Here is a 27,678-nt window from a genome sequence, read left to right as displayed (position 1 = left end):
TCGTGTTTCAGAGCGCGGAGGGGCCTTCGTGCCACACCACAGAACGGCCGGGGGCGACCCTGAACTCCCACAGCCTCACGTTACAGACGAGAGACGCCTAAATTCGATCTACATCAACCTCTGCAAACACTCACAGCGGTAATAACCCCACCGAAGGTGAAGGACTGGCGCAGCAACGTTACAGCAGCCTTTTACGCGGTTGCAAGGTTGAAACCTTCGGTATTTTCCTCGCCCAAAGCGGTTTGGTTCCTTTTCTCGAGCCAAACTTCGCCACGAGAAGCTTAAACAGAGTTTAAACAGAGTTTAAACAGAGCACCTGGGCTCAGCCTGAAGCCTCCGCGCCGCGAAGAGGTGAAGCGACGACGGGGGTTTGAAGTTGCTGAAACCACCCCAAAACTTGGACGGACGCTGCAGATGCAAAACGCAGAAGCCAATAATCCAAGCTCAGCAAAGCAGCACCTCGCACAACGAGGGGTCCCTTCGCTGCCCCGGACAGCTACCGGGTGCCACAAATTCGTTACTGACTTAATTACCTGCTGAAGTCTTTACATCAGAACCCACAAGCAACGGCGCTGCCTCTATTTACTCTCAAATCCACGCTGCAAACAGAGGCCAAGCTCCGCACCCAAAGGATAACGGGGATTTAAAGAGTCTTCTCGGGAAAACTTCTGCCAAAGAGAGCGGGGAAGCTGCAAACAACTCCCTGCGGGGGGTTTTGAGTTTGAAAGGCATCGGTGAAAATAAAAACCAGCTGAGGAAAACACCACGGACACACTGGAGGGGGGATAAGGATGCGCTCGTTAATAAAGGCGAGAGAGGCCGAGTTTATAACGAAGCGGCTTTTACTCCCTGCTGTTAATTAGCCCCGTGAAGCTGCATCTCCTGCAGCACACCCGAAGCGAGCAGGACCAGCCCTCACTTTCACGCCAGCGGCTAATTACCGCATTAACCGAGCGCAGGAACCGAGAGTCCGTGTGAACCGACATCCCGATGGCGCGAAGGCACTTCGGCTCCTCCGGCGTTTCACCCCCAAAACCCCCGGGGGAAAAAACAGTCGCTCCCCCATCGGCTCTGGCTTCCAACAGCACTGAGGTTTCCCCCTTCCCACCCAACACGGCGTCCAAAAACACTGGGGAAAGGCTCAAAAGTTTCCCCTCTCCCAGAGCTGAGCCCTCCAGCTTTATTATTTCCACACAACTCCTACAAAAGTAGAAAACTATCTGGAAAAAAGGGAAAACTGAGCTTGAAAACGTCACGAAACCCACCAGGCACGCAGAGCTGAAGATCGGGTGAGCAAATCACCCTGCTGGAAGCTTAAAAGGGGCCCAAGGAACGGTCTGAGCGCCCGTGGAGCGGGAGATGGAGGAGGGAGCGGCGGGCGGGCGCTCGGTGCCTCAGGGCTGCCCGGGAAGGCACCGCTGCCCCCCCCTCCCCCCCCCCCCAAGGGCACCGGGCCGGCGGGCACACGCACCCCCTGCTCCCGACTCAGCCTGCCTCCGCTCCCCGGCTCCGATCGCCCTCGCTGTCCGTGCCCCCGCACCCCCCTCCCTCCACCTCAGCTCCAAGCGAGCGGCCGCCGGGCCTGGCCGCAGGGCCAGGGCGGGGGCGGGCGGGCGGCCTAGGCCTAACGGCGCGGCGGGAGTTCTCTCCTCCCTCCTCGCTGGGCCCGGTCCGGTCCCACCCAGCCCGGTGGGGACCCCCTGGGTGAGGGGTGAGGCGGGGGAAGGCGGCGGCGGCGTCACTCACCGCGGGCCGCGGGGCCGGGCCTGGCCGCTGCCTCCGCGCAGGAGCCGCCGCTTCCTCCTCCCGTCCGCCGACAAAATGGCGGCGGCAGGAAGTGCCCCCGCGCCGCCCGCCCCGCCCCGCCCCACCGCACGCACTCTGCGTACCGGACCGCCAATAGCGTAACCCGCCCCGCACCGATCCTACGATAACGGCGCAAATCACGCCCCCCCCCCCCCCCCCCCCGCCCCGCGCCCCAAACACGTCCCCGGACCTACGCTAACGGCGCAGCGGGGCGCCGCGCGGGTTACGCCGCTCCCACCTTCCCCCCCCCCACCCCGCCACCGCGTACGCAAACGCCGCAGCTCCGCGCCGGCTTTACGCAAGAGGCGTAACCCAGCGAGCGCAGGCGTGAGGGCGCTCCACCGCTCTCTCCCTCGCCGCCCCGCGGACCGAGCGACCACCCCCCCACACACACACACTGCCGCCCCCCCCACCCCGTACCGGCCGCGGGGCCGCTCTTCCCCCACCGAAGTGCCGGCCGGTGATTGCGCAAAGTGCGTACGGCGCGGAGAACACCGCCCCCCCCCCCCCCCCCTACTTTGCGCAGCGGCCTACGCAGCCGGCGCGTGACCGCCGCTACGCTAACGGCGGCCCCGCACCTCCGCCTTTACGCCGTTTGCGCAGCAGGCCTCAAACCCCCCCTCCGGGCGGGTTCCGCGCCGCAGTTTACGTAGGCCTCCCTGACGCAGCGGCCGCATTACGCAATGCGGGTTACGCCGGCGGGGCGACGTACGAGGCGTTGGTGAATCCCGGCACCCCCCGGCAACGCGCCCCCGGCCCCCCTTCCCCCCAACCTCCCTCCGCCTTGGCGGGGGTTGCCGCCCCCCGGTCTTACCTCAGGCGGCGGCAGCGGGAGGGGGCCGGGCCGGGCCTGGCCGGGCCGGACGAGCCGCCCTCCCGCCGGGGCCGGGTCCCGCCGGGGCTGGGGGGGCGTCACGGAGCGGCGGGGGGAGGAGGAGGAGGGAGGGGGAAGGGAGGGGGGAGGGAAGGCGGCCGCGGCGGGGGGAGGGGGGAGACGGGCACCGAGGGGCAGCGGGTCCGGCAGCGGCGCCGCACTGACCTCACCGCGCTGCGCCTGACGTCACGGCGCAGCGGGCCCCGCCCACCCGCCGCCGGGCATCGTCGCGCCCCGCGCCGTGACGTCACGGGATGAAAGGGGGTGGGGGAACGGGCGGGGCGCGACACACACGCAGGGCGCCGGGGTGTGACGTCACACGGGGGACACCACCACACACGGCCCCTCCCCCCCTCTTATCCCCAGTCGCGACCCAGCACCGACCCCGCCCCCCCCCCCCCCCGCGGGGGCCGAGACCGGGGCTGAGCTCAGCGCACGAGCGACCGCTGACGTGGGGGGGGGGGGGGCGAATTCCAAAAATTCCCCTTTTTGGGGCAGAACGGTGCCAGGTGGGGGAGAGTTAGGGGAAAAAAGGGGGTTTTGGTTAAAAACACCCCAAGGATTTACCGCACGCCAGCACCTCCCAAATCACCACTCCTGGGTTTGGCGAATCCCTCGGGACCAGGGTGGGGCGCGGCCACAAGCTGCAAATTCTGCTGGAAAAGGGTTTTTCAGCGGGAAAATGAATTTATTTTTTCAGCCCACGCAACCCCCCCTCCCACCCCGGCTCTGGAGATAACCCAGCTGCTGCTGAAAAAAACCCCAATTCCAACCCAAATTCTCTCCCCGTAGCACAGGTAGATGAAAATTAACGTATCTCCCGAAAGGAAAAATGCCCTTTTGTGAGAAATAACCAAATAAAGATTCCCTAAACGGAGGATTTTCGGCCTTAGGGAAGGACGGCGGCTCCCTTCGTCCGGCGCTGCCACCGCGCTTAAAACCCAACGAGGCGCCGGGATGGAATCGATGCTTTTTATTAAGTTTTCCAAACCTCAGCTTTTTCTTTGTGGCGGTTTTTTTTTTTTTTTTCCTCCTTTTTCTTCCTAAAATTCCCTCCCCAAAAACCCCCAAGCGGAGCCGCAGCCGGCGGGTTTCTCGGGGAAGGCACGGCCTCCTGCGCTCTTCGTCCTAAAACAAAACAAAATTTGCAGAAAACGAAGCGGAAAAAAATTCAATCGTTGACGAGATGAACGAAGTGCCAGGTCCCTCCCCTTAATTAAAACCAAAATTGGCCACTTTTGGGAGCTGCGCTCAAAAAAAAAATAATCAAATAAATCAAAAAAAAAAAAAACCAACCCAAAAAAAATCACGGATTATACCATCACCTTCACGCAAATATTCACAGTTATTCCGGTTGCGGCTCCGCAGCCGCTGGCACAGCCTCTTCCTCTTCCTCCTCCTCCTCCTCGCTGCAGCCGGCCGCCGCCGCCGCCGCGCTCCCGTTCTCCTCCTCTTTCCCTGCCCAACCCTCAGTTTCATTTTGGGGCGAAACCACCGCTTCTGGGGGATTTTCGGGAGCCGCGGGCGGCTCCTCTGCAGCCTCCGCTGGCGGCGCCTCCGCCGGCGGCGCCTCCTCCGGCGCCTCCTCCGCTTCCAGCTCGTCGTCTTGCAGGAACGGGGGCATCAGCAGCGGTTTGGGGGGCTGGTCTGGCTCCCCCAGGGTTTTCAGAAATTCCTCCGGTTTGGGAAACTCTTGGGAAGCTTCCGCCGCCTCCGCGATCCCTCCCTCGCCTTCCTGGGCAGCCGCGACGGCGGCGCCTTCGGTCGCTCCTTCCCCGGCGCCGTCTCCGCCTTCCAAGGCCTCGTCCACATCCTGATCCGCGATTTCATCCGTGAAGGGATCTTCTCCCTGCGGGAAAAGAGAGACGGGAGAAAGACGCGGAGAGTCATCGAGCTGCGGCGAGGCGCGGGCATTGCCGTGACACCGCGGCAGAGCGTCGGGCAGCCAAACCCAACGCTCCGCTTGGCGCCGGAGGGGTCTTAAACGGTGGGGAAACACCCCACCACCCCTCCCCCCGAACGCTCCGTCGGGGAAAATCCCGAAGGATTTGCAGCGAGAGAAGGAAAAAAAAAAAAACCAACAAAAAAAAAGGTCGCACAGGCCTGGAAAGAATCGGTGAAGAGAAACCAAGGACATCAAAAAAAGCTGCTGGCGGCGGCGCGGGCACCGGGGACGGACCCTACGCTACGGAGAAAGAACCGGTGTCGCCGGGAAAAGCGTGCCGGGGCCGTTCGGCTCCGCTCCTCGCCCGGGAGGAAGTTTGGGTTGAACCGAGACGATTAACATCCACACGGAATTCCTCAACCCTCCGTCCCGCAGCGGCCGGGTTCCCCCTCCCTCGCTGGGAAGAGCGGCGACGCTTCCAGGTTTTCATCTCGCCTTCGAGAGGGAGGAATCCAGATGCGGTCGTGACCTCGTCACCTCGCGGGGACACCAAGACCCTCCGGATTTTGGGGGGTTTTGTGGGGTTTTTTTGGGGCGGTTGGGGGGGGGGTTTTGAGGGTCTGGGGGTGCTTGTTTGGCTGGTTTTTTGTTTTGCGGTGGGGTTTTTGGGTTTACGGCTTTTTTGTTGTTGTCGGTTGTGGGGTGGGTTTTGGATCTTTTTTTTTTTTTGGTTTTGGGTGGGTTTTTAGGTTTGGTTTTTTTTGACCTGGTTACCTTGAGTCAAGCCGCCGGCGGCTCCTAGCACCGCTCCCCCTCCCTTCGGGGGGGCTCTGCTTGCGTTTCCAGAGCGAAGAGCTGCGGCGGGAGCGCTCGGAGGCTCCGAGCAGGCTGGCGCTGCCCTAGAACCTTGACCTCGCCAGAGAGGAGATGCCCCACACACACCCGTGCTGCAATCCGAGGACAAACCGTGCTTCCAAAACCTCCAAAATTCCCTTTTTTTTTTTTTTTTGGGGGGGGGGGGGTTGTGGTTGTTTCTGAACTCCCCCCTCACAGGTCACCACGCCACCGTGGCCAAAAGGGACGGGCGGCACCACCGGCGCCGGCAGAAACCTCGCCTGAAACCTGATCGACCGTGGCGGTGGGAGGGGAGAGAGGTTGGTTACCTTTGTTGGTGGGTTTTTTTTTTTCGGAAAAGCAGGAAAAAAAAAAAAAAGAAATAATCCGGAGCCTTCCTCCCCCCTGCCGCTCCGCCACGGGGCTCGTATCTGCCTCGACCAGAGGGTCAGACCAGGCTGGCTGCCTCCACGCGAGAAGATCCATGCAGGTGGAGGAGAAACCTCAACGTTCATCTTCTCTGGCTGCGGATCACGACCTACGGAGGCCGCGGAGGAAGCGGGGGGGACGCCCACGACAGCAAAAGCTCGGGCTCTACCTCGCGACCTGGACCCCAACGTCCGTTTTATCGCCGGTAAAAACCAAAAAAAACCAAAGGTCTACCGGGGGGTGGGGGGGCGGGGGGCGAGGGGAGGTGAAGTCCACTCGTGGTGGAGACTGTCACGGCTTCCCTTGGGAAGGGCGAGGTGTCCCGCCATCCCTCCGAGGAGGAATCGTTAGGCCGATGGTCAAGAACTCATCTCTTGATGCGGCCAAGTCTTGATTAATTAATCGCCCTGCGTCTCCGGCCTTCCTTTCTGGGGGAAGGTTTGCCGAGAACGTTTTATGGCGAGGCGGCTCTTGGCATTACCTGGAATCCTCAGATTTTCCTCCACCCCTTTTCAGCCTGGTTTTGCACCTGGGAATGATACGGAGACCGTGCTGGGATGGATCCGAAGATCTCCTCCTGCCGCTGGCCAAAGGTCAGGTGCCCGTGCCGATTCATTTAGATCTGCCGGCAGCCTTTGATACCGTTGATCATGAGGAGATGTGGACGTGCCTGCGGACCCTGGCAGGGGTAGACGGAGTTGCACTTGAGTGGTTCCAGTCTTTTGGGGGGGGATATATTTTTTTTTTTTTTTTTTTAAATTTTTGTTTGTTTTCATTTTAATTTTCTCCGAGAGATCCCAGAGATGTGCCCCGAGGGCTCTCTCGCTCTCTCTCCTGTGGGGTACCGCAGGGGTTTTATCTCACCCTCCTGTTCAACGTGTATGAGAGGCCGGTTGAAGGGGAGGGACGGCCTTCTTACGCCGACAAAGTCTCTTTTCACTGGACCCAGAGGGTGGAGTCGCAGTTTTGGGGTTTTTTTTTTTTTGCTAGATTTTAGCAGAGACCGGGCTCGACCAGAGCCAGCTCAGTCCGGGTTTAGACCAAACCCAAAAATAAAACCATGACGCCGGTGGGACAAGGGGGGGAAAAAAAAAAAAACCAAAAAACCAAAACCTCGGCTCCCCCGCGGCGGGGCGGGGGGGTGGTGTGTGCGTGGGCATCTGCCTGCCCTTGCCCGCCCGGTTCGCAAACAAGGGGGGAGGGGGGTTTTCTCCTGCCGGATCCTGGGCCGTTCCCGGATTCCCAGGGAACGGATAAGTAGCCAAAAGCGCTTCTTTTCCTCTTCGCCTGGCGGAGGAGGTTGCGACCTTTCCTCTCGCTCGCTCTCGGGCGCGGACCTCGCCCAGTTAAACCCACGCCGCCTCCGGACCCGCCGTGACCGCCAGGCACTTTAGGCCGGGCTCCCCCGCCCGGCTGGCTCGCTCGGCAGCGGCGCCGTTCCCGCACGGAGCGGATCACCCCCCATGCTCTGAAGACTGCGCTTGCCTTCCGGGCTTCCTCCTTTAATTCCGAACGCTGGTTTGGGCTTAAACGACCCCTACCCTGCTCCATCTCGGCTCTGCAGATCGGCTGGGGTGCGTGCTGCCACTTCCCAAGGGAAGAGGAAGGGGGGACGGGACTGGGGGGCGGGGGCTAACGGGGGTGTTTGACTCACGGGAAGGGGACGCACCCCCGCCTCGGGGTGCTCCGTCATTTGGTCGAGCTGCCGGGAGCGCCGCAGAGCCCGGCTCTTTTAGACAGGGTGGAAATTCCCCCTCCCGGCGCAGGGTTAAGCGAGGGAGGGTCAGGAGCCGGCCACGTCGGATTCGATCCCGGCGGGATTCAAGCGGTGACGTCCCAACCCACACACGCTCGTTTTCCCTGCACCGGGGGGGAAACCTGGTGTCCCCCCCCAAGGCCACAGCCCGCGGGGTGGCTTTGGGGAACTGGAGTTCCTTTTTGCTATTTTGGTTTTCTTTAATTACGTTTCCGTTTTGGAAGGTTTCGTAAATGGATCTACACGCGCCTGGGAATGACAGTAGAGCCTGTGAGTTAAATAAATAAAATTAAGAAACAAAACAAAACAAAAAAAACACCCAACAAGCCACGAGAAGTGGTAAACCGCCCTACAGAGAAAAGAAACCAGACCCAAGATTTAGAGATAAAAAAGGCAGCGGAGCGGAACCTACGCTCCTCCCCGCCGTACGCAGCCAGGCGTCCCCTCGCCGACGGGCAGCACGGGGCGAGAGGCGGCTCCGCGCCGCTCCGGGACCTCGGCACGAGTTGCCGACGCTCTCGTTCGCTCACCTTGAGGTATTTTTCCAGCATCTTTACGATGTGTTTGTTATTCAGGACGCTCTTGGCGACGTGTAAGCTGGTTTTCTTGAACTGCTCCGCAGCCATCTGCAAAGGCACCGAAGATCGGGGTGAGTTCAAACAGGGAAGGGCGCGAACGAGGAGCTCGGCTCGAGAGTTTTGTCTCCCTTCCTCCTCCTCCTCAGGGCGGGGAAGCAAAAACATCGCAAAAAGGGGACGCGAGGAGCACCCGGCCTCTCTTCCAAGGGGGAAAACCCCGCTTCAGCAGCCGGAACATCCCTCCAAAACCTCCCGCCACCAAGCCCAGGACAGCGGCGGTCACGTCCGACGCTCCAAGACGGAGGGGACGAAGACGACCCCGCGCAGCTCAGCCCGTCTCCGTCTGCGACGCCCGAAGCCCCTGGGCAGCCTGGGCCAATTTCCACATCGATTGCGCCCCACTGATGAATTCCCCCCAGGCAATTTTCCATTTGAATTCCCAGCAAGCGCCGCCCATTTCCAAAGCAGCATTCGCTCTGCACCTTTACGGACCACCACAGCCCCAGTTAAAGCCCCAGCTCCAGAGAAAAGCCCGGATTCTCCCTTGAAATACCCCTTTTTCCGCTCCCCTCCCCATTTCTCACCCGCTCGCGTTCCCCCCCAGAGGAGAACAAACCCCCAGGGCGTCCCACAGCCCTTCCCAGTTCCCCCGGCAGCGGCGGCGTCTCGTGGCACGACACGAGGTGGGTTTTTTTCAGCAGCTCGAGCGCCGGGGCAGAGGCGAAACGCTCCGGCTCGGAGGCGAGCGGGGCGGGGGGGCGGCTTACCCTGCGGTTCCGGTTGTGATCGGCGGATCGCAGGTGCCTCTGGAGAAGGTGGTTCTGGGCGGGAATCAACATGTCGCAGGCCATGCAGTGAGCCGCCTCGATCTTCTTGAAGAAGTGCTCCTGGCCGATACCTGCGGCGGCCACGACGACGCGGCGTCAGCCAACGCCCCAAGCGAACGAGACGTTCGGCCGTTCGGCCGATTAGCGTCGCCTTTCCGCCCCTCTAACGACCCCACCTGCTAATTCAGCACCCGGCTTCGTTTTGGCTTTCAGAGACAAAAAAAAAAAACCCACCCCCACGGACGTTGCTCTGAGCGGGAGGAGAGTCCTTCTGCTCCAAACCAGCCTGCGCCGCCGCGGCACCGGGAGGAAGAGACGGGGGGCGCAACAGCCCGAGGTACCACGACACCGACTCAGCCGCGGGTGTTTTCCCCCCCGCCCCAAACCCAGCCCCCGCCTCTCCGACAGCTACTCCAGCACAGGCAGAAGGGACAACCCGCGCCCCCCCGGCCCTGGGGTCGTTCCTCCTCCCTACCCAGGCGCGGGTTTTCTCCCCGCTGGATTTTACAGCCGCCGGGCGGCTTCGCTGAGCTCAGCGCTCAGACGGGGCTGCGTGTTGGCCACTGCAGCGGCGATGGCTCATGGACCAATCCAAGCGGGTTTTTCCCCAATCCCAACAACAACAACAAAAAAACGCAGCCGCAAAACCCAACCATTCCCGGGATTTTTTCTTTTTTTTCCCCCTTTTTACCTCATTTTAGTATCTCTGATGTTGCAAGAGCCTCGTGAATCCACTGCAGCGAGGACGGGCCCTCCCCTTTCCCCACCGAGAGGATTTTTCTCGCAAAGTTGACCAAAACCCACCCAGAACCTGAGGCTGAGGCACCCAAATCCTTCCCGTTTGTGCCGCTGACCCTTCGGGAGCAGCATTTATCAGGGGTTTTTCCGCAGGTCTCCGGAGGCAGGACAGACACCCACCCTTAAAAGGATCCGGCTTCTGCTTTGTGCCCTCTTTCTCGGTCAGTTCCTGGCGCCGCTTCTCGATTTTCTTATTCCTGTTGACGATGTACTCCTGGAAGGGGAGGGGGCGAGACTCGCTGTCCTCCGCGCGACACACCGAGACGACGGGAGCAGCGCAAGAGGGAACGAGCTCTCCGGGGAAAACCCCCTGGGAAGACCGTGGCTGCTGAACCCACTAGACAAGGCGGGTGTTTTCCCCTCCCCATGCCCTGCCCTTTCTACCAGAGGAAGGGATGGAAAGATCCAAATCGGAGGCAGACAGAAGCCCGCTCCCGCATCACCATCAGATTCCTGCCGGGGAAACCCCGAATCCTTGAAAAATGGCCCCAAAATGCAAACGCTGGTCACCCAGAAAATAAAACACCCCGGTCTTTCTCTCTCCTTTCTCAGCTCTAGATGTGTGCATGGCGAAGACCACCTCTGGAATATTAATTCCTGGCCTTTTTGTTCAAATTCATCCAATTACCTTCCCCTCCCAACACGAAAACCTGTGAGAAACAGCATCGTGCAGAGTGTGATGTCATCAGGTGACGCGTTAACAAGGGGTGATGCGAGCTAACCAAGCAGGGGGTGAATTTGTAGCTCCACGTAAGCCTGGATACGCAAAATTAAGACTGGCTATCTGAAATCCAGCCTGGCCACCCCAAATGTCGGCCTGGCAACCCAAATATCAGCCTGGCCACCCCAGCTGCCGGCCTGGCCACCCCAGCTGCCGGCCTGGCCACCCCAGCTGCCGGCCTGGCCACCCCAGCGTGGATTTAGGATGGGCTGAGCTCACGCCGGGCCGCGCCCCTACCTGCAGAAACTCGACCGTCTTATCCGGGAGTTTGGTCCCGATGTAGCGCAGCGTCTCCTTGTGGAACTTGCTCTGGAGGTGTCTCTGGATCTCCTCCTCCTCAAAACTGCGGAACTTGCAGACGGAACAGGCAAACTGGATTCTAAACAGAGCGACCGCACCGCAGATGAGGAGCGAGCTGCTCTTCACATCGAGCAAACCCCAGGCCGTCACCTCCCCCACTGTAATTCCCTCCCTTTTCCTTTTCCCCGGTGCCACCTCACGCCATTTCTCTTCGTCCGGAACCTTTACGACCCCCGCAGAACCCGCACGCCTCAAACAGCACCGGCTGCTCCAGAAAACTTTACGCTACGGACACGAAAATCCCGCGCGAGTTTAAAAGCAACTGGAGAAATCCAGAGGGGAGGAGGCGAGGCGGCGCTCTTCGCGACGAAGACCCTCTCCCCGGTGTGGGAAAGCCCCGGGAGACAGGCGCTGGTGCCGCCTTCGCTGCTCTGTTTGTCTTTAGAGGCATTATTGTATTATTTCAACAGCCAGGCTGCACATGTAGCCACTCAAAGCACCCTTCTCAACATCACCGTGTGTTTTTTTTCCCCCTTTTCGTGTGTTTTAGGACCGTTTAAAGCCAGTTATAACTACACTGACCCACGTATTCAGCCTCCCAGCATTCTCCTTATCTTCAAGTGGTCACAAACCACACAAAAAGAGGAGAAAAATCCTCCTGCCGCTCTGTGATTCTGTGGAAAAAAACCCGCTGAAATCAAAACGCAGAGCCCCAAAACTCCATCGATCCCCCAGCGGGTTTCACCCACGTTCCCGCCGAGGAGTAACCGCGGTAAATGGGTTTTTTCGCAGAGGTGCTGGGAAGGGCCCGGGCTCCTCGCTCCTCTTACCTGTCCATAGCGCGATCGCGCATCCGATCTCTTCTCCGCTGCTTCTCCCTCTTCTTTTTCACCTCCTCGTCGTCATCTTCGCAGCCATCTCCAGACGCTACGGCGGGGGAAAAAGGAATCAGAAGAATCACACCCCCCCGAGGCGTTTTGGGGCCAGAGTTGGCGGTTTCCTCTTCACTCGCAGCTTCGGGAAGCCACGACGTCGGTCGGTCCCCGGACGCTCTCGCTCGCCCAGGTCACCTCCTCACGGCGGGGAGGCAGCAGCCCCTTTGCTCCAGCGGTGGCTCCCAACCCCAACCCCAACCCCTCCTCTCCTCCAGCTCCCTCGGCTCCCTGCGGACACTCAACGGCTTCGCAGGCAGCGACGGGACGCGCCGTTAGCGGGAAGAGCCCTTTCACGACGCTGCCGAGACACCTCCCCTCTCCCTCCTGCAGGAAAAGCTCCTACTTTCTCCCCCAATTCTCATTTTTTAACCCCGTTCACCTTATTTCACAAGGCGGAAAACGCTACTGAACGCAGCGAAGCCACCCAGCCCCGCTGGAGCGGCAGTTCCTTGGGACGGTTTTGGATGTATTCCTCACGTTGCCTCCCCAAGAATTCCTCGATAATTATCGGGAAAGCGAAAAAGTAGTAGAGATTCAGGTGACCCGATTATTTTGGGGTAGAAAGCTGCGAGTCAGAGGTCGCTCGGCCTCAAAGGACTCGGATAATAATTCACCTGCGACGTTTTCAGGTCCAGAAGCAGACCCGGGCATCAGAGGGGGGCTTCACCGAGGATTTTAACACCCAGCTGCGCCCCAGTTCCCAGCTACGCCCCAGTTCCCAGCTACGCCCCAGTTCCCAGTCTGAAAACAACCTTAAATCAGCAACAAAAGTCCCGCACGGGGCTTTCCCCAAGCCGCTCCGACGCAGAAGGCACAACGCGCCGGGGGCTGACGTGTCTTTACCAAAAAAGAAACCAACGACCCAAAACGAGCCGAGGTGGTTTCAGCTACTTTAGAGCCCGTGGGGTTTAAATTAACGATCCCACGGACCGTGATATATTCCCACCTACCGGAAAAAAAAAGCCAAAACTGAACCAGGGTTTAGCCCAGCGACCGAAGCCTCCGCTGGAAATTAGTTCCTTGACGTTATTTTTCGCGGCCCCAGCGCCGGAATATCCACGGAGGATAAACTCATCCCGCAGCCGCTCGTACGGACGGCGACGTCCGTGCCGAGAAGCCCAGGCGAAACGAAACCCTTCTGGCGCCCCCCTGCTAAGGGGAGGCAGCGCCGGAGCCCTGGGCGGGTTTAGGGGTCGCCCCCCAGCCTTGCCCCTGAAAAACACCAAGCTCTCGGATGCGCCCTGAGGCGAAACAGATGGATTCGGGGTGGGATTAGCCCCGGGGGACTGTGCGAGGGGGGGGTGACACCGTATCTTCCGCCACTGAATCGCCCAATTCCCGGTTCTCCTGGAAAAGAGAAACACAGAAAGACGCTGGTGTTATTTACGGCGATCTGGAGGTTTCGCAGCTCAGCCAGCCCGACCGCAGGGTTGGGGCATTTGGGGATGAAAACGTCCGTTTTTAGGAGTGTTTACAAAATAATTCTTTTCCATAGACCCCGTTATACGTCACGGCTAAGCATCGCTTCTCGCCACCCAAATTCGGCAGCCGAGGCGCCGCGCCGAGCAGCGCCGTACCGGAGGTTACGCACGGGCGCCGCTAAAACCAACAGCCCTGACACCACCACCCCCCCCCCCAAAACCGAGGAAAGAAATCAACCACTAATTGGAATTCAGCCCTAACGAGCTCTGCCAGAAGCAGCTCAGGCGCAGGATCCCCACCTTCCCACTCCAAGTGCTCCTCAGGCGCCGCGGCGCCAGCGACCCTGCCAGCCACCCCCGCTGAAGGGCACGGGGAAACGACGAGGAGCAACTACTTGCACAACATACGGGCTCAAAACGCCGTTTCTGGGCGATTTTCACTATTCTGCCCCTCAGCGCCGTCAAAAGAGCCCAGGAAATGGCTCGAGTGCTGAAATATTCCCGCATTTGCCACAAAGACTGATTAAAAAACCAAGTTACTTACACCTTTGTCCGCTTCATCTCCTGATTTGTCCTCTCCTTCGCCCTCATCTGTTGCACACAAGAGAGCTCATTTAGCTGGGGGGTCTTTCCTCCCACATCACGCCCCAAGGGGCCCGCAACAGCTCCCCAACCACCGCGATAACGGCTCAAAACCCCCGTGAAGATGGCGAAGAGCTCCCTGGTTTCTCCTTGCCCGACAGGCTCCGCTGCAAACTTCCACAACGCTCAACCTCAGGCGTTAAATTTTTCGGCCCGGGCCGTAAAATACACAGACCCCGCAGCCTGTGTCTTGCAGGGGCATTAAAACAACAGCAACGACCAACGAAAAACCATGATGGCTTTGAAAAGGAACCACCCTCCATCAAGATGTAACGGTAGATAACGAGGTAGGAAAGATAAACCACCTAAAATCAGGGAAAACGGCCGACGGGGGGTGAAGACGGGCTCGTACCGTTCTCGGTGTCGTCTCCTTCGCTGTCGGTCTTCGCCTGTTTGCTGTCCGGCTCGTCTCCGCTTTGCGACTGTTTTCGCTTGCGCCCTCCTCCCTCGCCGTCCGATCGCCCTCCGGAGCGGTTTCGGAAGCCTCTTCTCTTGGGCTAAACGGGAAGAAGTCAGCGGCATCGGTCAACTCGAGGCGCCAAAGAAAACCACCAAACCAAGCTTAAAAATCAAAGTATTTGACCCATCGCCTGGAAAAGTTTCAGTTCTGGCGAGCCTGCAGACTCATTTTGGGCTATAAAGGGATTTTACAGCTGCCCCTCGAGAGCGGATTTGGGAGGGGGGAAGCCCCCAGAGGCTCTATTTTACGTGCACGTGGGTATAACACAAGCTTGGCGATGTCCTGCTCTCTCCGGGAGGATTTAAACTACCCCGAGCAACGGGATTTGAGCCTCGCGCTTCTCCAAAGGCCTCGCCTCACGGCGGGAACAGCGAAGCCGACGCAGGCAAAAAGCAACCTCGGCAAGGGAAAAAAAAAAACACAAACCACCCAACAAACCAAAAACCAGCCCAACGGTGACGACTTACCATGAGCGCGTTCATGTGCCAGGGCATCGTACCCATGCGGTCGCGGTTCCGCTGCCTCCCCATTCCGTACGGCACATTCCCGTACCGTCCCATGCCCATGCCCGACATCCCCATCATGCCATAGTCATAGTCTCCGTAGTCACCGTAGTCGCCGTAATCGCCATAATCGCCGTAATCCCCATAGTCGCCGTAGTCGCCGTAATCCCCGTAGTCGCCGTAATCCCCGTAGTCGGGAACGAGGGCTTGGGAGAAGAGGGAGGGGAGCCTGTTGGAGCCGGCGCCCCCCATCCCGCGCCCGCCCATGTAGTTCAACTCGTTCCAACGAGCCGAGAGGCGCTCGGAGCTGGAGGAGGGCATGAAGTGGTCGGAGCGGTTGAAGGCGTTCAGCCGCCCTCGATTCTGAACGCGGTTCTGACCCCGGCCTCGCATGAGGCCGTAGTTGTTTCCTCGGTTGCGGGACTGATCCCGGCGGTTATCGAACTGGCTCCCGAAGGAATCGTTGCGATCGGTCCCCACGTCTCCGTAGTCGTAGCCGGAGCGGTACATGTCGCGGTCGTTCATCGAAGACCTCGAGTCGTAGGATTCGAAAGACTCAAATCTGAAAGAGCTGCAGCAGGAGGAGACAAGAGTCAGCAGCTCGATTAGTGTTTACCGGTTTTATCACAGTCCAAGCGGTTTTGGCCCAAAAAACAGGCTAAAACGATTTTTAAACGTCGCATAACAATCACTTCCCGCATCCCACAGCGCTTTTTCACCTTATTCTCGGGGGAAATAAATAAGTATCAAAGACCCGGGGCTTTCTGCCCGAGGGTCTGAGCAGAAATCCTTCGGAGAGGTCAGAACCTTACCAACTAACTGCCCTGAATTATGTTTGCCGGAAAAAGCAGATCCCAAAAGCTTCTCCAGGGAAAAGCCGCTTCTCGCTGCCTCTCGGCTGCGAATCAGCCCAGACAAACCCCCTCTGACTGCAGCAGCGAGCATCCAATCGCCCAAAAAAAAAAGGGGAAAACTTCATTTATTCACTAACTCTTGCCAGGATCTGTATTATGATTCCATCGGCAAACCACGCACCGGTACGAAACACCCCTCCAGCCTGGCGTAACTTAACCCAGCCGGAGAACTAAGTGATTACTGGGCAGCCATGAGAAAAAAGGGATGCAGAAGGGAAAAAAAAAAAAACAACTCCTAAAAACTCTAAATAAAAAACCTTCTGCAAGACCCAGGAATTGCCCCGAGACACGGAAAGCTGCTTCGAACGGCTGATGGGCACATGGAGTTTGGGAGAGGTATAAAATACGGACACACGCGCCTCAGGGCAGGTCAAAAACGAGCAGCGACGTTTATTTTCCGAGGAGCAAACGCGGTTAAACCGGCTCAATCTGACCCCAGAGCGATTCAAGAAATTAAGTTTTTGCTATAAAAATGAAACCGGAAGCGGGACAAGTCACCTCTCCTGGTCTTCCATCCCCTCCCCTGTCCCGCCGCTGCCCTCCTTCGACAGCATATCCAACCGCTGGTTGATTTTGGCGATGATGGAATCCGAGTTCTCGTTGGCCGAAGCCTCGGCGCCGTAGGAGGCGACGGGCATGGTGGCGCCGACGTCGGCGTTCAGGCTCATATCCGAAGTTTTCGGCGTTTCCCAGCTGCTGGAGGTGGCTGCGGCGTAGTTGTAGGTGGCCGCCGTGTTCGCGGCGGTGGTTTGGGTGTTGTAGTAGTCGTAGCCCTCATAGCCTGGCGGGGAAGGGAAAGAGAATTGACGTTCGTGTCGCAAAGACGCGTGGAGGAAGAGCTGAGACGCAAACGGATCCCACCGGGCAAGGCGGCGGCTGGGGTTTACCCTCTTTAAAAGAAATTTGGGTTCTTCAAGGGAGGAATATCACAGATCCCCGTCGCCCAACGCTAAAAGCAAAAGGACCTTCCTCCTCCGGGCGGTTCTGAGCGCAGCAACGGCGCGCGGCCGGGTGTATTTGCCACTTCCAGGCACCGTCCCGCCGAACGACGCTGCTGGGCTCGGCATCACGGTTGGACCTGATGATCTTAAAGGTCTTTTCCAACCAAAAATCATTCTGTGGTTCTAGGACACGGACGTGCTGCCGGTGCGCTGACCGGCACGGCCCCGTTGGGGCTTTGTCTTCCCCCACCCGCCCGCCCCTCGGGGTTTTTCTTTAGATGTCGAGGTCTCCGGAGCAGGCACGGCCTTGCTGCTCCGCCCCGGCACAACGCCCACCACAACGGGGCGCGGGCCCTCGATGGGGAGCCCAGGCTTTACAAAAGAAGTGGAATAATAAAGGAAAAAAACCCCTCATTTTACACCAACGACTGGAGCCGGGAGGTTTGAACCCCCAGCCTGACGTGCAGCGTTCAGCGGGGACGAAAGAAATAACATTTTCTAAAAGAATCCTGGGCTTTTCCTCGGGAACGCGTTCAGAGCGGCTCCAAACCGCTGTAGGATCCAAATCGAGGCCAATTAACTAATTGCTCCGAGAGGAAAAGTTTCTTAGCGAAAGCAAATCACGTTCTACCGAGGAAGCGCCAGCTTGCGCGCAGAGAAGCGTCAAGCTGCCAGAATTACAAGGGCAAACCTCGGGATTTGAGGGGAAAATGATGTAATCTCGGTAAACTCAAGTCATTAAGGCCCACGGCTGGCTGTCCCAGCCCAAACGAGAAACGGAGACGGGAAAGAAAGGAACTTTTCTCATCCCCAAGCTCCTTTTCCTGCTTTAAGGCACAGAGCGCTGCCAGTCGTCAGCCCCGCTCGAGAGACCGAGCGGGGCACCCCGCGCCCCGAGGAAGAGGAGGGGGCAGCACGTACCTTGCCAACTCGTCGCGTTCGTCGCGTAGGTACCTGAAAGGGGCGAAAAGAAAAGAGTTTCAGCTTTAGAAGCAGCAGGGTTAAGAGCTCAGAGACTCAATATCTACAATTTGGTGAAAGTGCTGGTAAAAAAGACAGATCCTTTTGGGCAGAATGGGAACTGGGGACCTCCGGGAGCTGATCATGAAAACGAACCGGTAATTTATACTTTTAAAACATATTTTTGAAACACTTTCAACTATTTGCACTTGCAAATGACTCCGACGGTGCCACAAAACCCCTCGAGAAGCAGGAAAACCACGGCAAAAGCAAAATACGTTCGTCAAAACGATCCCGTTCAGGCCGCTCCCGCTTCCAGTTCAGGCTGGGAAGGAGCTCGACGGGGAGAGCCCCACCTCCCCGCTCCCCGGGACGCGCTTCCCTTCGCGATACGCCCCGGGGGACGAAGCAAAGCGCGTTGTTGATCACGCGCGGGGCTGTGACCAGTTCCCCCAGTACACGATGCGGGGAATCGAGCTTCACGGAAGGAGCTTGAGCAGAAAAACAAGTGGAAAGTCACTAAAAGAGGCAGAGGAGAAGACAGGCTGAAAAACCTGCTCCCGTAGGCCACGACTTTGGGTAGAAAGAAGAAAAAAAAGACGCTTTCTTCAGTTTGTAAAGCCACTGAACTCACCTTGAGCGCTGGCGGCCCCAGTGTTCCAGGTGCCGTAACCTGCAGGAAGAGAACGGAGCTGTGAGAAGGACCCGCCGGTACCGCGGCGCTTGTGTCTCCCCTTAATTGACCCTAAAACCCCAATTGAGTCTTTAATTACAGCAGCGCTTGTGCCCCGTATTGGCGGGGAACCGCGCCTGCAGCTTGCCCTTGGGCTTCAGCCACCGAGGGGCTGAATTATTTGTACAACAAAGCAGCGTTTTGAGAGAAAAACCGGTTTTGAAAAGCGCTGGGTGCAAAGCGACATCGAAAATTGCCGGATAAATCACCCCAAGACCCAAACCGGCATCGAGAGCGGACGCTTCCATCGCGTCACGTCCTTCCTCCCAGGGAACATCGGCGATGCCGGGACCCGAGCCCACAAAACACGCCGGGCTCCCTCGCTAATTACAAGACTCGCGCTAACGAGGCGGCCTGGGGTTCGTCTCCCCGCAGCGGGGCGAAGCGCTTGCCCAACGGACGCGGCAGCGAAGGGCCGCCACACGCAGGGGCTCCCGCCGGCTCTTCAATCTCACAGCAGCGACCTCTTTTCCTCACCAAAATAAACCATCTCCCCGTTTTAAACCTTTTTCCAAAGTTCCCAGGGCAAAATCAGCCCCTCCAGCACCGCGGCGACCCCCGCCGCGAGCTCGGCGACCGCCTTCACCGGCTCCACCGGACAGACCCGCTCCGCGCGGCCGCGAAACGTGGGGATCACCTCGATCAAATCCAGAAACCGAAAGCAAGATTTAACCGAGATGATTTCCAGATTTTCGGAGGCAGCCCCAATTTGGCAAAGCTTTTCTATTTGTGGAATCAGTCCCTAGTTTTTTTTTTTTTTCTAGAGACAGCCCCGACTCTGCAAAAACTTTTCTATTTCCGAAGGCAGCCCCAGTTTCACCAAACTTTCCTATTTTTGGCAGCCGCCTGCCGTTTCACCAACCGTTTCTAATTGTGGAGGCAGCCTCAATTTTACCAAACTTTTATACTTTCGGAGACAACCTCCGCTTTTGCAAAGCTTTTCTGGTTTTAGCAGCACCCCCAACTTTGCAAAGCTTTTCTATTTGTCTGGAGGGAGCCTTCAATTTTGCCAAACCCTTTTCTCCTTTTTGGGCAACAAGGCCCCATTTTGCCAAACCCTTTTCTCCTTTTTGGGCAACAAGGCCCCATTTTGCCAAACCCTTTTTCCTTTTTGGGCAACAAGGCCAAATTTTGCCAAACCCTTTTTCCTTTTTGGGCAACAAGGCCCCATTTTGCCAAACCCTTTTTTCCTTTTTGGGCAACAAGGCCCCATTTTGCCAAACCCTTTTTTCCTTTTTGGGCAACAAGGCCCCATTTTGCCAAACCCTTTTTTCCTTTTTGGGCAACAAGGCCCCATTTTGCCAAACCCTTTTTTCCTTTTTGGGCAACAAGGCCCCATTTTGCCAAACCCTTTTTTCCTTTTTGGGCAACAAGGCCCCATTTTGCCAAACCCTTTTTTCCTTTTTGGGCAACAAGGCCCCATTTTGCCAAACCCTTTTTTCCTTTTTGGGCAACAAGGCCCCATTTTGCCAAACCCTTTTTTCCTTTTTGGGCAACAAGGCCCCATTTTGCCAAACCCTTTTTTCCTTTTTGGGCAACAAGGCCCCATTTTGCCAAACCCTTTTTTCCTTTTTGGGCAACAAGGCCAAATTTTGCCAAACCCTTTTTTCCTTTTTGGGCAACAAGGCCCCATTTTGCCAAACCCTTTTTTCCTTTTTGGGCAACAAGGCCCCATTTTGCCAAACCCTTTTTTCCTTTTTGGGCAACAAGGCCCCATTTTGCCAAACCCTTTTTTCCTTTTTGGGCAACAAGGCCCCATTTTGCCAAACCCTTTTTTCCTTTTTGGGCAACAAGGCCCCATTTTGCCAAACCCTTTTTTCCTTTTTGGGCAACAAGGCCCCATTTTGCCAAACCCTTTTTCCTTTTTGGGCAACAAGGCTAAATTTTGCCAAACTCTTTTCCTTTTGGGGCAACAAGGCCCCATTTTTCCAAACCCTTTCCCTTTTTGGGCAACCAGCCCCCATTTTGCCAAACCCTCTCCATTTGGTTACAGCCCCGACTTTACCGATCTCTCCTCTGGCAGCCCCCATCCAGCCCCCCACACCTGCCAGGGCCCCTCTCCTTCCCAACGACTTCATTTTTTCCGCGGGAAATCCCCTCACCCCCACAGAAATCACGGGCAAAACGGTCACCGTCAGATTTCTGAACTCCTGATGAAACCGCAGCGAAACAGGAACCACAACACGCCGACACCTTTTCAGGTCGGAGCCTCGGTACCGATTAACTTCCTTCCCCACCGTCGGCATTTTTAGGTTGAGGCTTTCACCGTACCGGCACGGCGCCGGGACGAGGTTTTCCAGCCGCTGGTGCGGCTCGTGGAGGATCAGGTCGAGACAGAGCACGGGAACAAAGGACAAACCTCCAACCCAAAGCCTGACTGTAAATCCTCAGCTCGTTTTTAATGAACCCACCTCTTGCAAACCAACAGCCGGGCACACGCCGCCGTCCTGGTGTCACCAAGCCCCCCCCTCGCTGTCACCCCACCATCCCCAACTCGACGCCTGCCTCCGGGCACGCTCGTAGCCGGAGAAAAGCGGGAAGAGAAAGCAAAGGGAAGCTTTTCTCCGGGCACGGGTACTCGTTTTCTCATCCAGCGACGCCAAAAATAGCAGCAGCCCTCGCGCTTTCCACCGCAGGCCGACGTCGGCTCAAAAGGCAGCTCCCCTCCGTCGATGTTTAAGCCGTCTTTGAGGACACCTTGGGGACAGGAGGCCAAAATAACCAGCCCCAGCGCAAAACCTCGAGGAAAACGGAGGCTGCCTGGCCCAAAAACGTGGTGTTTTTCAGCCAAAAAGAAGCCCACCGCCAGACTCTATAGGATAAAGCTCCCTGCGTTTATGTTACACGCGTATACGGTGGCGTCCGGCTTGCCGAGACGTGGGGCATGGTGTGATCGTACATGGGCGGCCACGATTATCGTCTTCTTTCAAGGAATGAAGAAATCTGGGTCCAAGCAACGACCTCAAGTTTTCAAAGCAAAGACCTCGAGCTTTCAGTACAATGTAAGAACGTGATAATTAAGAGGTTACGTCTAATTTTGAAACTAAATATTAGGTAAAAAACCCACTAGATGAGACACTCGGGGATTAACAACTCTGTGCCCACGAGCAGAGGTTGCATCCGTCAGCTCTGCAGCCCGTCTGTAAACATCCCAAGGAGGGAAAAAATATCAGCGGAATAAATCATCATCGCCTTCTCTGGGGAAAATAAACACAAAATAAAGCACGGAGCAGGAAAAAACCAACTCGCAAGGGACCAAGCAGTGAACCCAACGGAGCTGAGTGCGCCTGGCTCCCAGCTCATTCCCAAGACGCGCTCCCCCCGAGCCAGGGGAAAAGCTTGGGAATCATTTTTCTCCGCACGCGCGTACAAGCAGAGCGTGAATCCGGAGACGCCGTCACCAGATTTACATCATTCAGTCTCTGGGATGAGCCGAGAAGTTCAACACCCGCAGAAAAAAAGCCGGGGCACCCAGGAGGCGATTCCTCCCGAAAGCGGGAGATCCGAGGGTCTCCCGCCGATTCCAACAAAGGACTTTATGCGGGATGAGTAAAGTTTGTTTTCTGCGGGAATCACCAAGGGTTTCAATTAAATCCACGTGTCACACGCTCTCCCCAAAGACCCTTTCGCGCGGAACCACAGGGTTCTCAACACGCAGAGCATTAAAACCAAGGGGGCTGGTTCCAGGCTGAGCTGACTTACACCCGACCTTTACTTCGAAAGCCCCAAACGCGCCAGAACTCATCCAGTTTTACACCACATAACGGTAAAAATCCTCAACTAAACTCCTCTAAAGCTCAGTGGTTTGCATCTACTAACACGGCGAAGGGAAGATCGCGGCTTTAAGCAGCTCGTTAACCTCACGAAGCCAACGAAATCTTTCTCGGGAATAACTTTTAGCTGCCTAAACTCTTCCGAGTTGGCTATCAGGACTCGCTCAGCTGCCAACAGAGAGAAATCAGCTTTTGTACAGGGCGATTCAAGACACATTTAAGGCGGTTTCAATCCTGCCGCAGCTTCTCACCTCATTCTTATGCCCAAAGAACAGGTAAAACGCTTAATAAAAGCACGCTGAAACACTTCAAAAGCATTCTAAAGCACCACGAAAGAGACGTCGGGGGTCACAACTGCACCAAGCTGAAAGCGGAGCCAGAGGGAACCCAGAAAGAGCAACTCGTCAACAGGGCTCCATCAGCCCGACGTCGGGAGGAATTATGAACGATCTCCGCCGAAAAAGCGGCGCGTGGGGTACGAGGAACGCGATCAAACAAGCGCAGAAACGGCATCGCTGCTGTGTTATTTCTCAAACCCTGCCGCAGCCGTAATTACGTCATCAAAACCAAGGAAGTGTTTTCCACAGCAAGTTAAAAATCACCCTCGCAGGACCTCCGTGTCCCTGGATCCGAACAGAAGCCTGAATTCAAGGGGGGGGGGGGGGAAGAGGACGTAGGGCCCCGAACGGGCGCCGTGGGGAGAAGACCCCGGCTCCGGGGCAGATCTGGGAGCATTTACCCCCCCCCCCCCCCCTCCCGCCGCCATCTCACCCCCTCCATAAACAGCATCGAGGGACTCGAAACGACCGATGTTCGTGGGTTAAACTTCGATTTGGGCGGTTCGCTTCCAACCGCCCCTTGGGCGAGCCTCGTTTCGTAGCTTAACGAGACGTTAAAAACCGAGGAGAAGCGGCGACGCCAACGAGCTCGACGGCGGCCGGGGCTCCGATGGCGGAGGACGGGCTTCTCCCCTCACCCACCGCCTCCCCGCGCCGGCGAACAAAGCCTAACGACGTGAACGGCCGTTCCCCGCCGCCGCGGAGAGCTCCCCCCCGCTTCCCTGTGCTTTGTTTGATGCCTTTTCGCCCCTTTTGACGCCTTTTTTGCCCCGTCTGCCGTTATACCGGGGGAGGCGGGGGGGGGGTCGGGGGGGAGAGGAAACACCTCAGGGGGCCGAGACGCACCTGGACGGCTTGAGGCGGGAACGCGAAGGTGGGGGGGACACGAGCCGCCGCGGCTCGTTATGGCGGGGTTTACGACGGTGACGGGGGCCCGGCTACTGCTCCCGGGGGTAACGGCGGGGATTTTCGGGGTGAAGCCGGTGCCCGGGGCGGAGGCGCGGGGGTGTGTGTGTCAAGGGGATCCGATGTTTCCAACCGAGCCCCCCACAAGCAACTGGGCGGCCCCGCGGGGGAGGAGACGGGCCCCCACCCCCCCCCCGGGGGGGGTCGCAACCGGAGGGGGGAGGGGGGGGAAACCGGCGCTCACGCGGCGGGTGGGGGCGTGGCCGCGCGGCCACCATTTTGTGTCGTCTTCAGAAATGGGACCGGCTCCATTTCCGCCCCCCCCAACGCCCGGAGAGCTGAGGAGGGACTAGCCCTCCCCCCCCAATAGCACGCATCCACCAATTGGCGGCGCCCTAGTGCGGAGCGACGCGGCACTCAACCAATGAGCGGCGGCGCCCCCTCACGGGAGGTGGGCACAACACCTCCTGCCGGGGCTGATTCCCCCCCCCACCCCCCCGCCGCCACCACCACCGTTACGGGGAGCCGCCACCACTGAGGCGGCGGGAGGACCGAGCCGCCGCCCAGGGGGAGAGGAAAGGACCGAGCCGCCGCCCCGCGGCCGCCCCGCACCTACCGCCGTATCCCTGCTCCATCGCTCCCCTCCGCCTCCGGCCAGCGGCGCCGCACTGCCCGCCCGAGCGCCCGCTGCGCAGGCGCACCGCGCCCGCCGCCCATTGGGCCTTGTCGCTGCTTTAGCCCGCCCACGAAGCTCTCCATTGGCCGCGCTCCAGAAGCCCGCCCCCTTCTCCGCCATTGGCCGAGCTCGCCAAGCGGCGCGTCCCTCCCTCCTCCCCCATTGGCCAGCGGACGCCTGCCGGCATCCATCCCCTCGATTCTATTGGCGCAGGCGCTTCCTTCGTGGGCCGACGCCGGGGCTCCGTCCTGTCAGTCACAGTCACTCCCTCTTCTGATTGGGCGGTGTGGGGGGCGCTCTCGCACACGGTGCATGATGGGGGCTGCGGGGGTCGCCATGGTGCCCGCGGGCCTGGTGCCACCCTGAGGGCCCTCACCCGGCGGGCCCTGACCCTTCACCCCTCACCTTTGCCCTACGGCTCCCAAACTGACCCTTGACCCTCCCGTGAGGCCTCAGCCACGACCCCAGGCCCTGCCCCAGCCCCTCACCCTCGACCCCAGCCCCTCACAGCAATGGCGTCCTCCTTCCCCCACCTCGCTCCAAGGGCCATCGCCCCCCCAGACCCTTTCCCCCCGCCCAGCAGAAGGGTCCCCAAAGCTGGCTCTGCGCCACCGCCAAAGCGCGGCCTGAGGAGCAGCTGCGACAAAGGCTTCGGCCCAGCGAGATGGCGCCTTTTTCCTCACATTTTGCCCCAAAAAGGGGCTTAAAAGCATCAGTCGGCAGCGGGAAACGGGCGAGGAGAGGCAGGCTGTACCCCAAACGCATCCATAGTCTTCCTCAAGCCCTGCGTTTCGTGAGCCGCATCTTCTTCCAGCCCCTTTTCACTCCTTTATTACCTGAACCAAAGGCAAATGGCTGAAGGACATAATTTATCCCAAATTATGAACAAAATCGCTATAAATTCCGTGAAGGGTGAATGACTGGGGCATCTTGGCTCTGCCCGGTATAAACTGAACCTGCTTATTGCGAGGACGAGAGCGAACCATGGAAGTCCAGTGCGGTTTGATCAATGGAGCCTGAAAGAAAAAAAAAATGTGGAGAAAATTCCAGTGGGAAACCCAGGAAAAGTCTTGGAACAGCAACAGCTGCTCACGGAAGAGGGGAGAGGGGGTAGAGTAAGATCATCAGGTCAACGTCTCTTCTGCGGAGGGTAAAAACAGGGTGAGAGGGTAACGCCGCTCCCCCAATTATCCCCGTTTTGTGGCTCAGCATTTTTTCCTTTACATTTTAATCCACTGAAAGCCAAGAAATTCCACAGCCCGGAGTCGTGCGAGGAACCACCTCCTGGTGTCAGCGCCGCTGCCGCGCGGCGACTCCACTTGAAGTTCCCAGAAAACGCGATGGAGGAGGCAGAGCAGGAGTGGGGAAGGTTGGAAGGGGGGAAAAAAAAGCTCCAAGAGCAGCGAGGGGTTATTCCAGCCCTCCCTGATGCCGGAATGGCACAAGCAGATGGTTTTTTAACAGAATTAGGAAAAAACCCGGGGAATACGGAGCCCAACAAAGAGAACACCGATGACGTTAGACAGAAGGGCTTGACAAACGCCTGAGCTGCTTCTGTAGGACGTGGAAGATGGAGTGGTGGCACCTAAAGGACGTTTTTACTCCCTAAATCTGGAAATTATCGCAGCAGCCAGGTATTCAGAGCTGAGATAAATTGATTTCCTGATTCCAGAAGGAAATCGGGAGGATTGAGGGTCTGTGTTAATAACGAGCGGCCATTTCAGCACCGAAACGCTCCGGGATCACACACAGATTTCGACCCTGGAAACATTCAGAGGAGGGAACGATGCTCTGCCTGTTCCTTTAACCCCACCAACCGCCTCCTTCGCGCGTTCCTCGTCTGAGACGATTAAAACCAACGAACGTGACGCTGTTGGCGACTTCACCGAGGCAGGAGTTGAACGGGCGCCGCTGGGCCGCGTCCTCCCGCCGTTCCTCTACGTCACGCCACGGAAACGAGCTCCACCAGCCGTCGTTAATTACTGGTGATTGATTAGGTACCCCAGCAAGCTCGAGCGCCTCGAAACTCCCCGCTGCGAGATGCTTCCTCCCCCCCCCCCGCCCTTGGAGGGAAGCAGAGGCACAGCCCCAGGAAACCCTGCCGGGAGCCGGGGCTGGCTGCTCCGACCCACCCCAGCGCTCGCCTCAAAACCTCTGGCGGTTCCTTTCCCTGGATTCTTCCTGCCCTTCCCTCCCCAGGCCCTTTGTGCAGGTGCTATGGAAATACCGCTCCGGAGGAGAGAGAACCGCGGCGCTGGGCCCCGGGGGGGGGAACGCCCAGGAACGCGCCGACAGGGAGGGATTCGGGCGCTTCCCTCCCCGCCCCCTTTCCTCACCTCTCACGTGCTCCGAGCCCGCGGATGAGGCGCTTGGGGGTTCCTGCGGATCACAGGCAGCCCCAGGTCCGTCCCGCTCGGCTTCAAGCAGCCTGAGGGGGTTTTAATTAACACAACTCATTAATTATCATCAAGAGTTTACTGCCTGCAGCCTAGAGGAGCCATGAAACTTTCAACCCTGCGTATGGCAGCACTGAGCGTTTCCCATCTCTATCTGCGCTTCATCCACGGATTTGGACCCAGCCCCCCAACCCCACAGCGCTTTCCCGCCCAAGGACCCCGTTACGCCGCAACCCCAACGCCCCAAACGCTCCCGAGACGCCGGACGAGCCCCGACCTCGTGGATCCGGCAGCAGGGGTCCGGGCTCGGCCCTTCCTCGCACGCACCAGCCGCGTCTCGGGGACTCGCTCCTCGGCCGGACTGTTGCTCGAAAGGGAAGGCAAAGCTCAGAAGCCGAGGGAGGGGCTGGCGTACGAGTAGTCGCTCCCCAGAAGGTCGAAAGCTCAGCAGAGCAGCGCGGGGGAGCACAAGTTGCCCGTTAATTGACCTGGGAAGCGGCCGCGGATAAAATTCACCTCTGCGAGGGGAAGCTGGGTTCTGCCAGGAGGAAGCCAGGTGTTCCTTCCACCCCCAGCGGCAGGGAACCTCACTCGGGCTGTGCCCCAATTACGCAAGAAGGGGATTAATTGCAGCTGACAGCTGCTTTTCCCTCCCCTTCTCCATCACCAGAGTGGGGAAAAAAAAACCCCGGGTAGGGGAGAACCCGCCCAGCCAACGGCCCGAACTCCGCTCGCCGTTCCCCGCTGGAAGTTCCGCAGATGCCAGCGCTTCTGGGGCGAGCAAAAGGGGTCGGGAGGAGCCGCCGACCAGGAGGGGAAGAGTCCTCTCGCCAAAAAGCGGCGGATTTAACGCGCCGCCCGCGCCCTTCGCAAAATTCCTTTCTCAAACCCGTGTAACGGTGCGGTCGAGAAACACGGGCAGGAGGAAGGACGGAAATAGAGCAGAAAGGGAGGTGTAACTCGCTATACTACAAATAAAAGTGGGGTTTGTCTGTTTTTTGAAGAGAAGGGCTGGCTCACGGAGATCCCGCCGCTTTCGGGACCCAACATTCAAGGTTCCAGGCAGCCTACCCCGCTTGAAGAATCTCACTTTTCCTAAATAAACCTTAAATCAAAGGTATTCCCCTACAACGCTTTCGGAAAACCCACCCTGCCTGAAACGTCGCTCTGCCGCCGCAGGAAGAGGCAAGCGGAGCGCAGGGCTTCACCCCAAAGCCGGGCCCGGGCCTTTCCACCAGGTCGTTAAACCCAGAGCAGAGGGGTTCCTCTGGA

At 58.4% G+C, this 27,678-nt stretch overlaps 2 protein-coding genes across 3 annotated transcripts in view; both read right to left on the bottom strand.

The window, feature by feature from the left end:
* Positions 1-2,654, bottom strand: part of BRD4 (bromodomain containing 4) — a 67,113-nt gene extending 64,459 nt beyond the window's left edge. The window contains exon 1 of the mRNA XM_086478868.1: positions 2,621-2,654. The gene's annotated coding sequence lies outside the window, so the exon portion shown is untranslated. The remainder of the gene's footprint in view (positions 1-2,620) is intronic.
* Positions 2,655-3,347: 693 nt separating this feature from the next.
* On the bottom strand, positions 3,348-23,982 carry AKAP8 (A-kinase anchoring protein 8). Of its 2 annotated transcripts, XM_086478875.1 has the most exons (14): positions 23,951-23,982; positions 18,219-18,257; positions 17,546-17,578; positions 16,182-16,464; positions 14,734-15,340; positions 14,159-14,303; positions 13,711-13,755; positions 11,639-11,735; positions 10,746-10,887; positions 9,908-10,001; positions 8,930-9,060; positions 8,115-8,210; positions 4,006-4,529; positions 3,348-3,808 (listed from the first exon to the last, which is right to left on the bottom strand). In XM_086478875.1, the coding sequence occupies exons 1-13, from the start codon at positions 23,967-23,969 to the stop codon at positions 4,026-4,028; spliced, it is 2,235 nt and encodes a 744-aa protein (XP_086335001.1). In that variant the 5' UTR covers positions 23,970-23,982; the 3' UTR covers positions 3,348-3,808; positions 4,006-4,025. The 2 variants fall into 2 exon arrangements, with proteins under 2 accessions (XP_086335001.1, XP_086335002.1); XM_086478876.1 differs by lacking the exons at positions 3,348-3,808; positions 4,006-4,529 and adding an exon at positions 7,268-7,852.
* Between the last annotated feature and the right edge of the window lie 3,696 nt (positions 23,983-27,678).

The sequence above is a fragment of the Leptosomus discolor genome, chromosome 28 (assembly GCF_034619465.1).
Source record: "Leptosomus discolor isolate bLepDis1 chromosome 28, bLepDis1.hap2, whole genome shotgun sequence".
NCBI lineage: Eukaryota > Metazoa > Chordata > Aves > Leptosomiformes > Leptosomidae > Leptosomus > Leptosomus discolor.
This window is presented reverse-complemented; position numbering and strand designations above follow the sequence as displayed.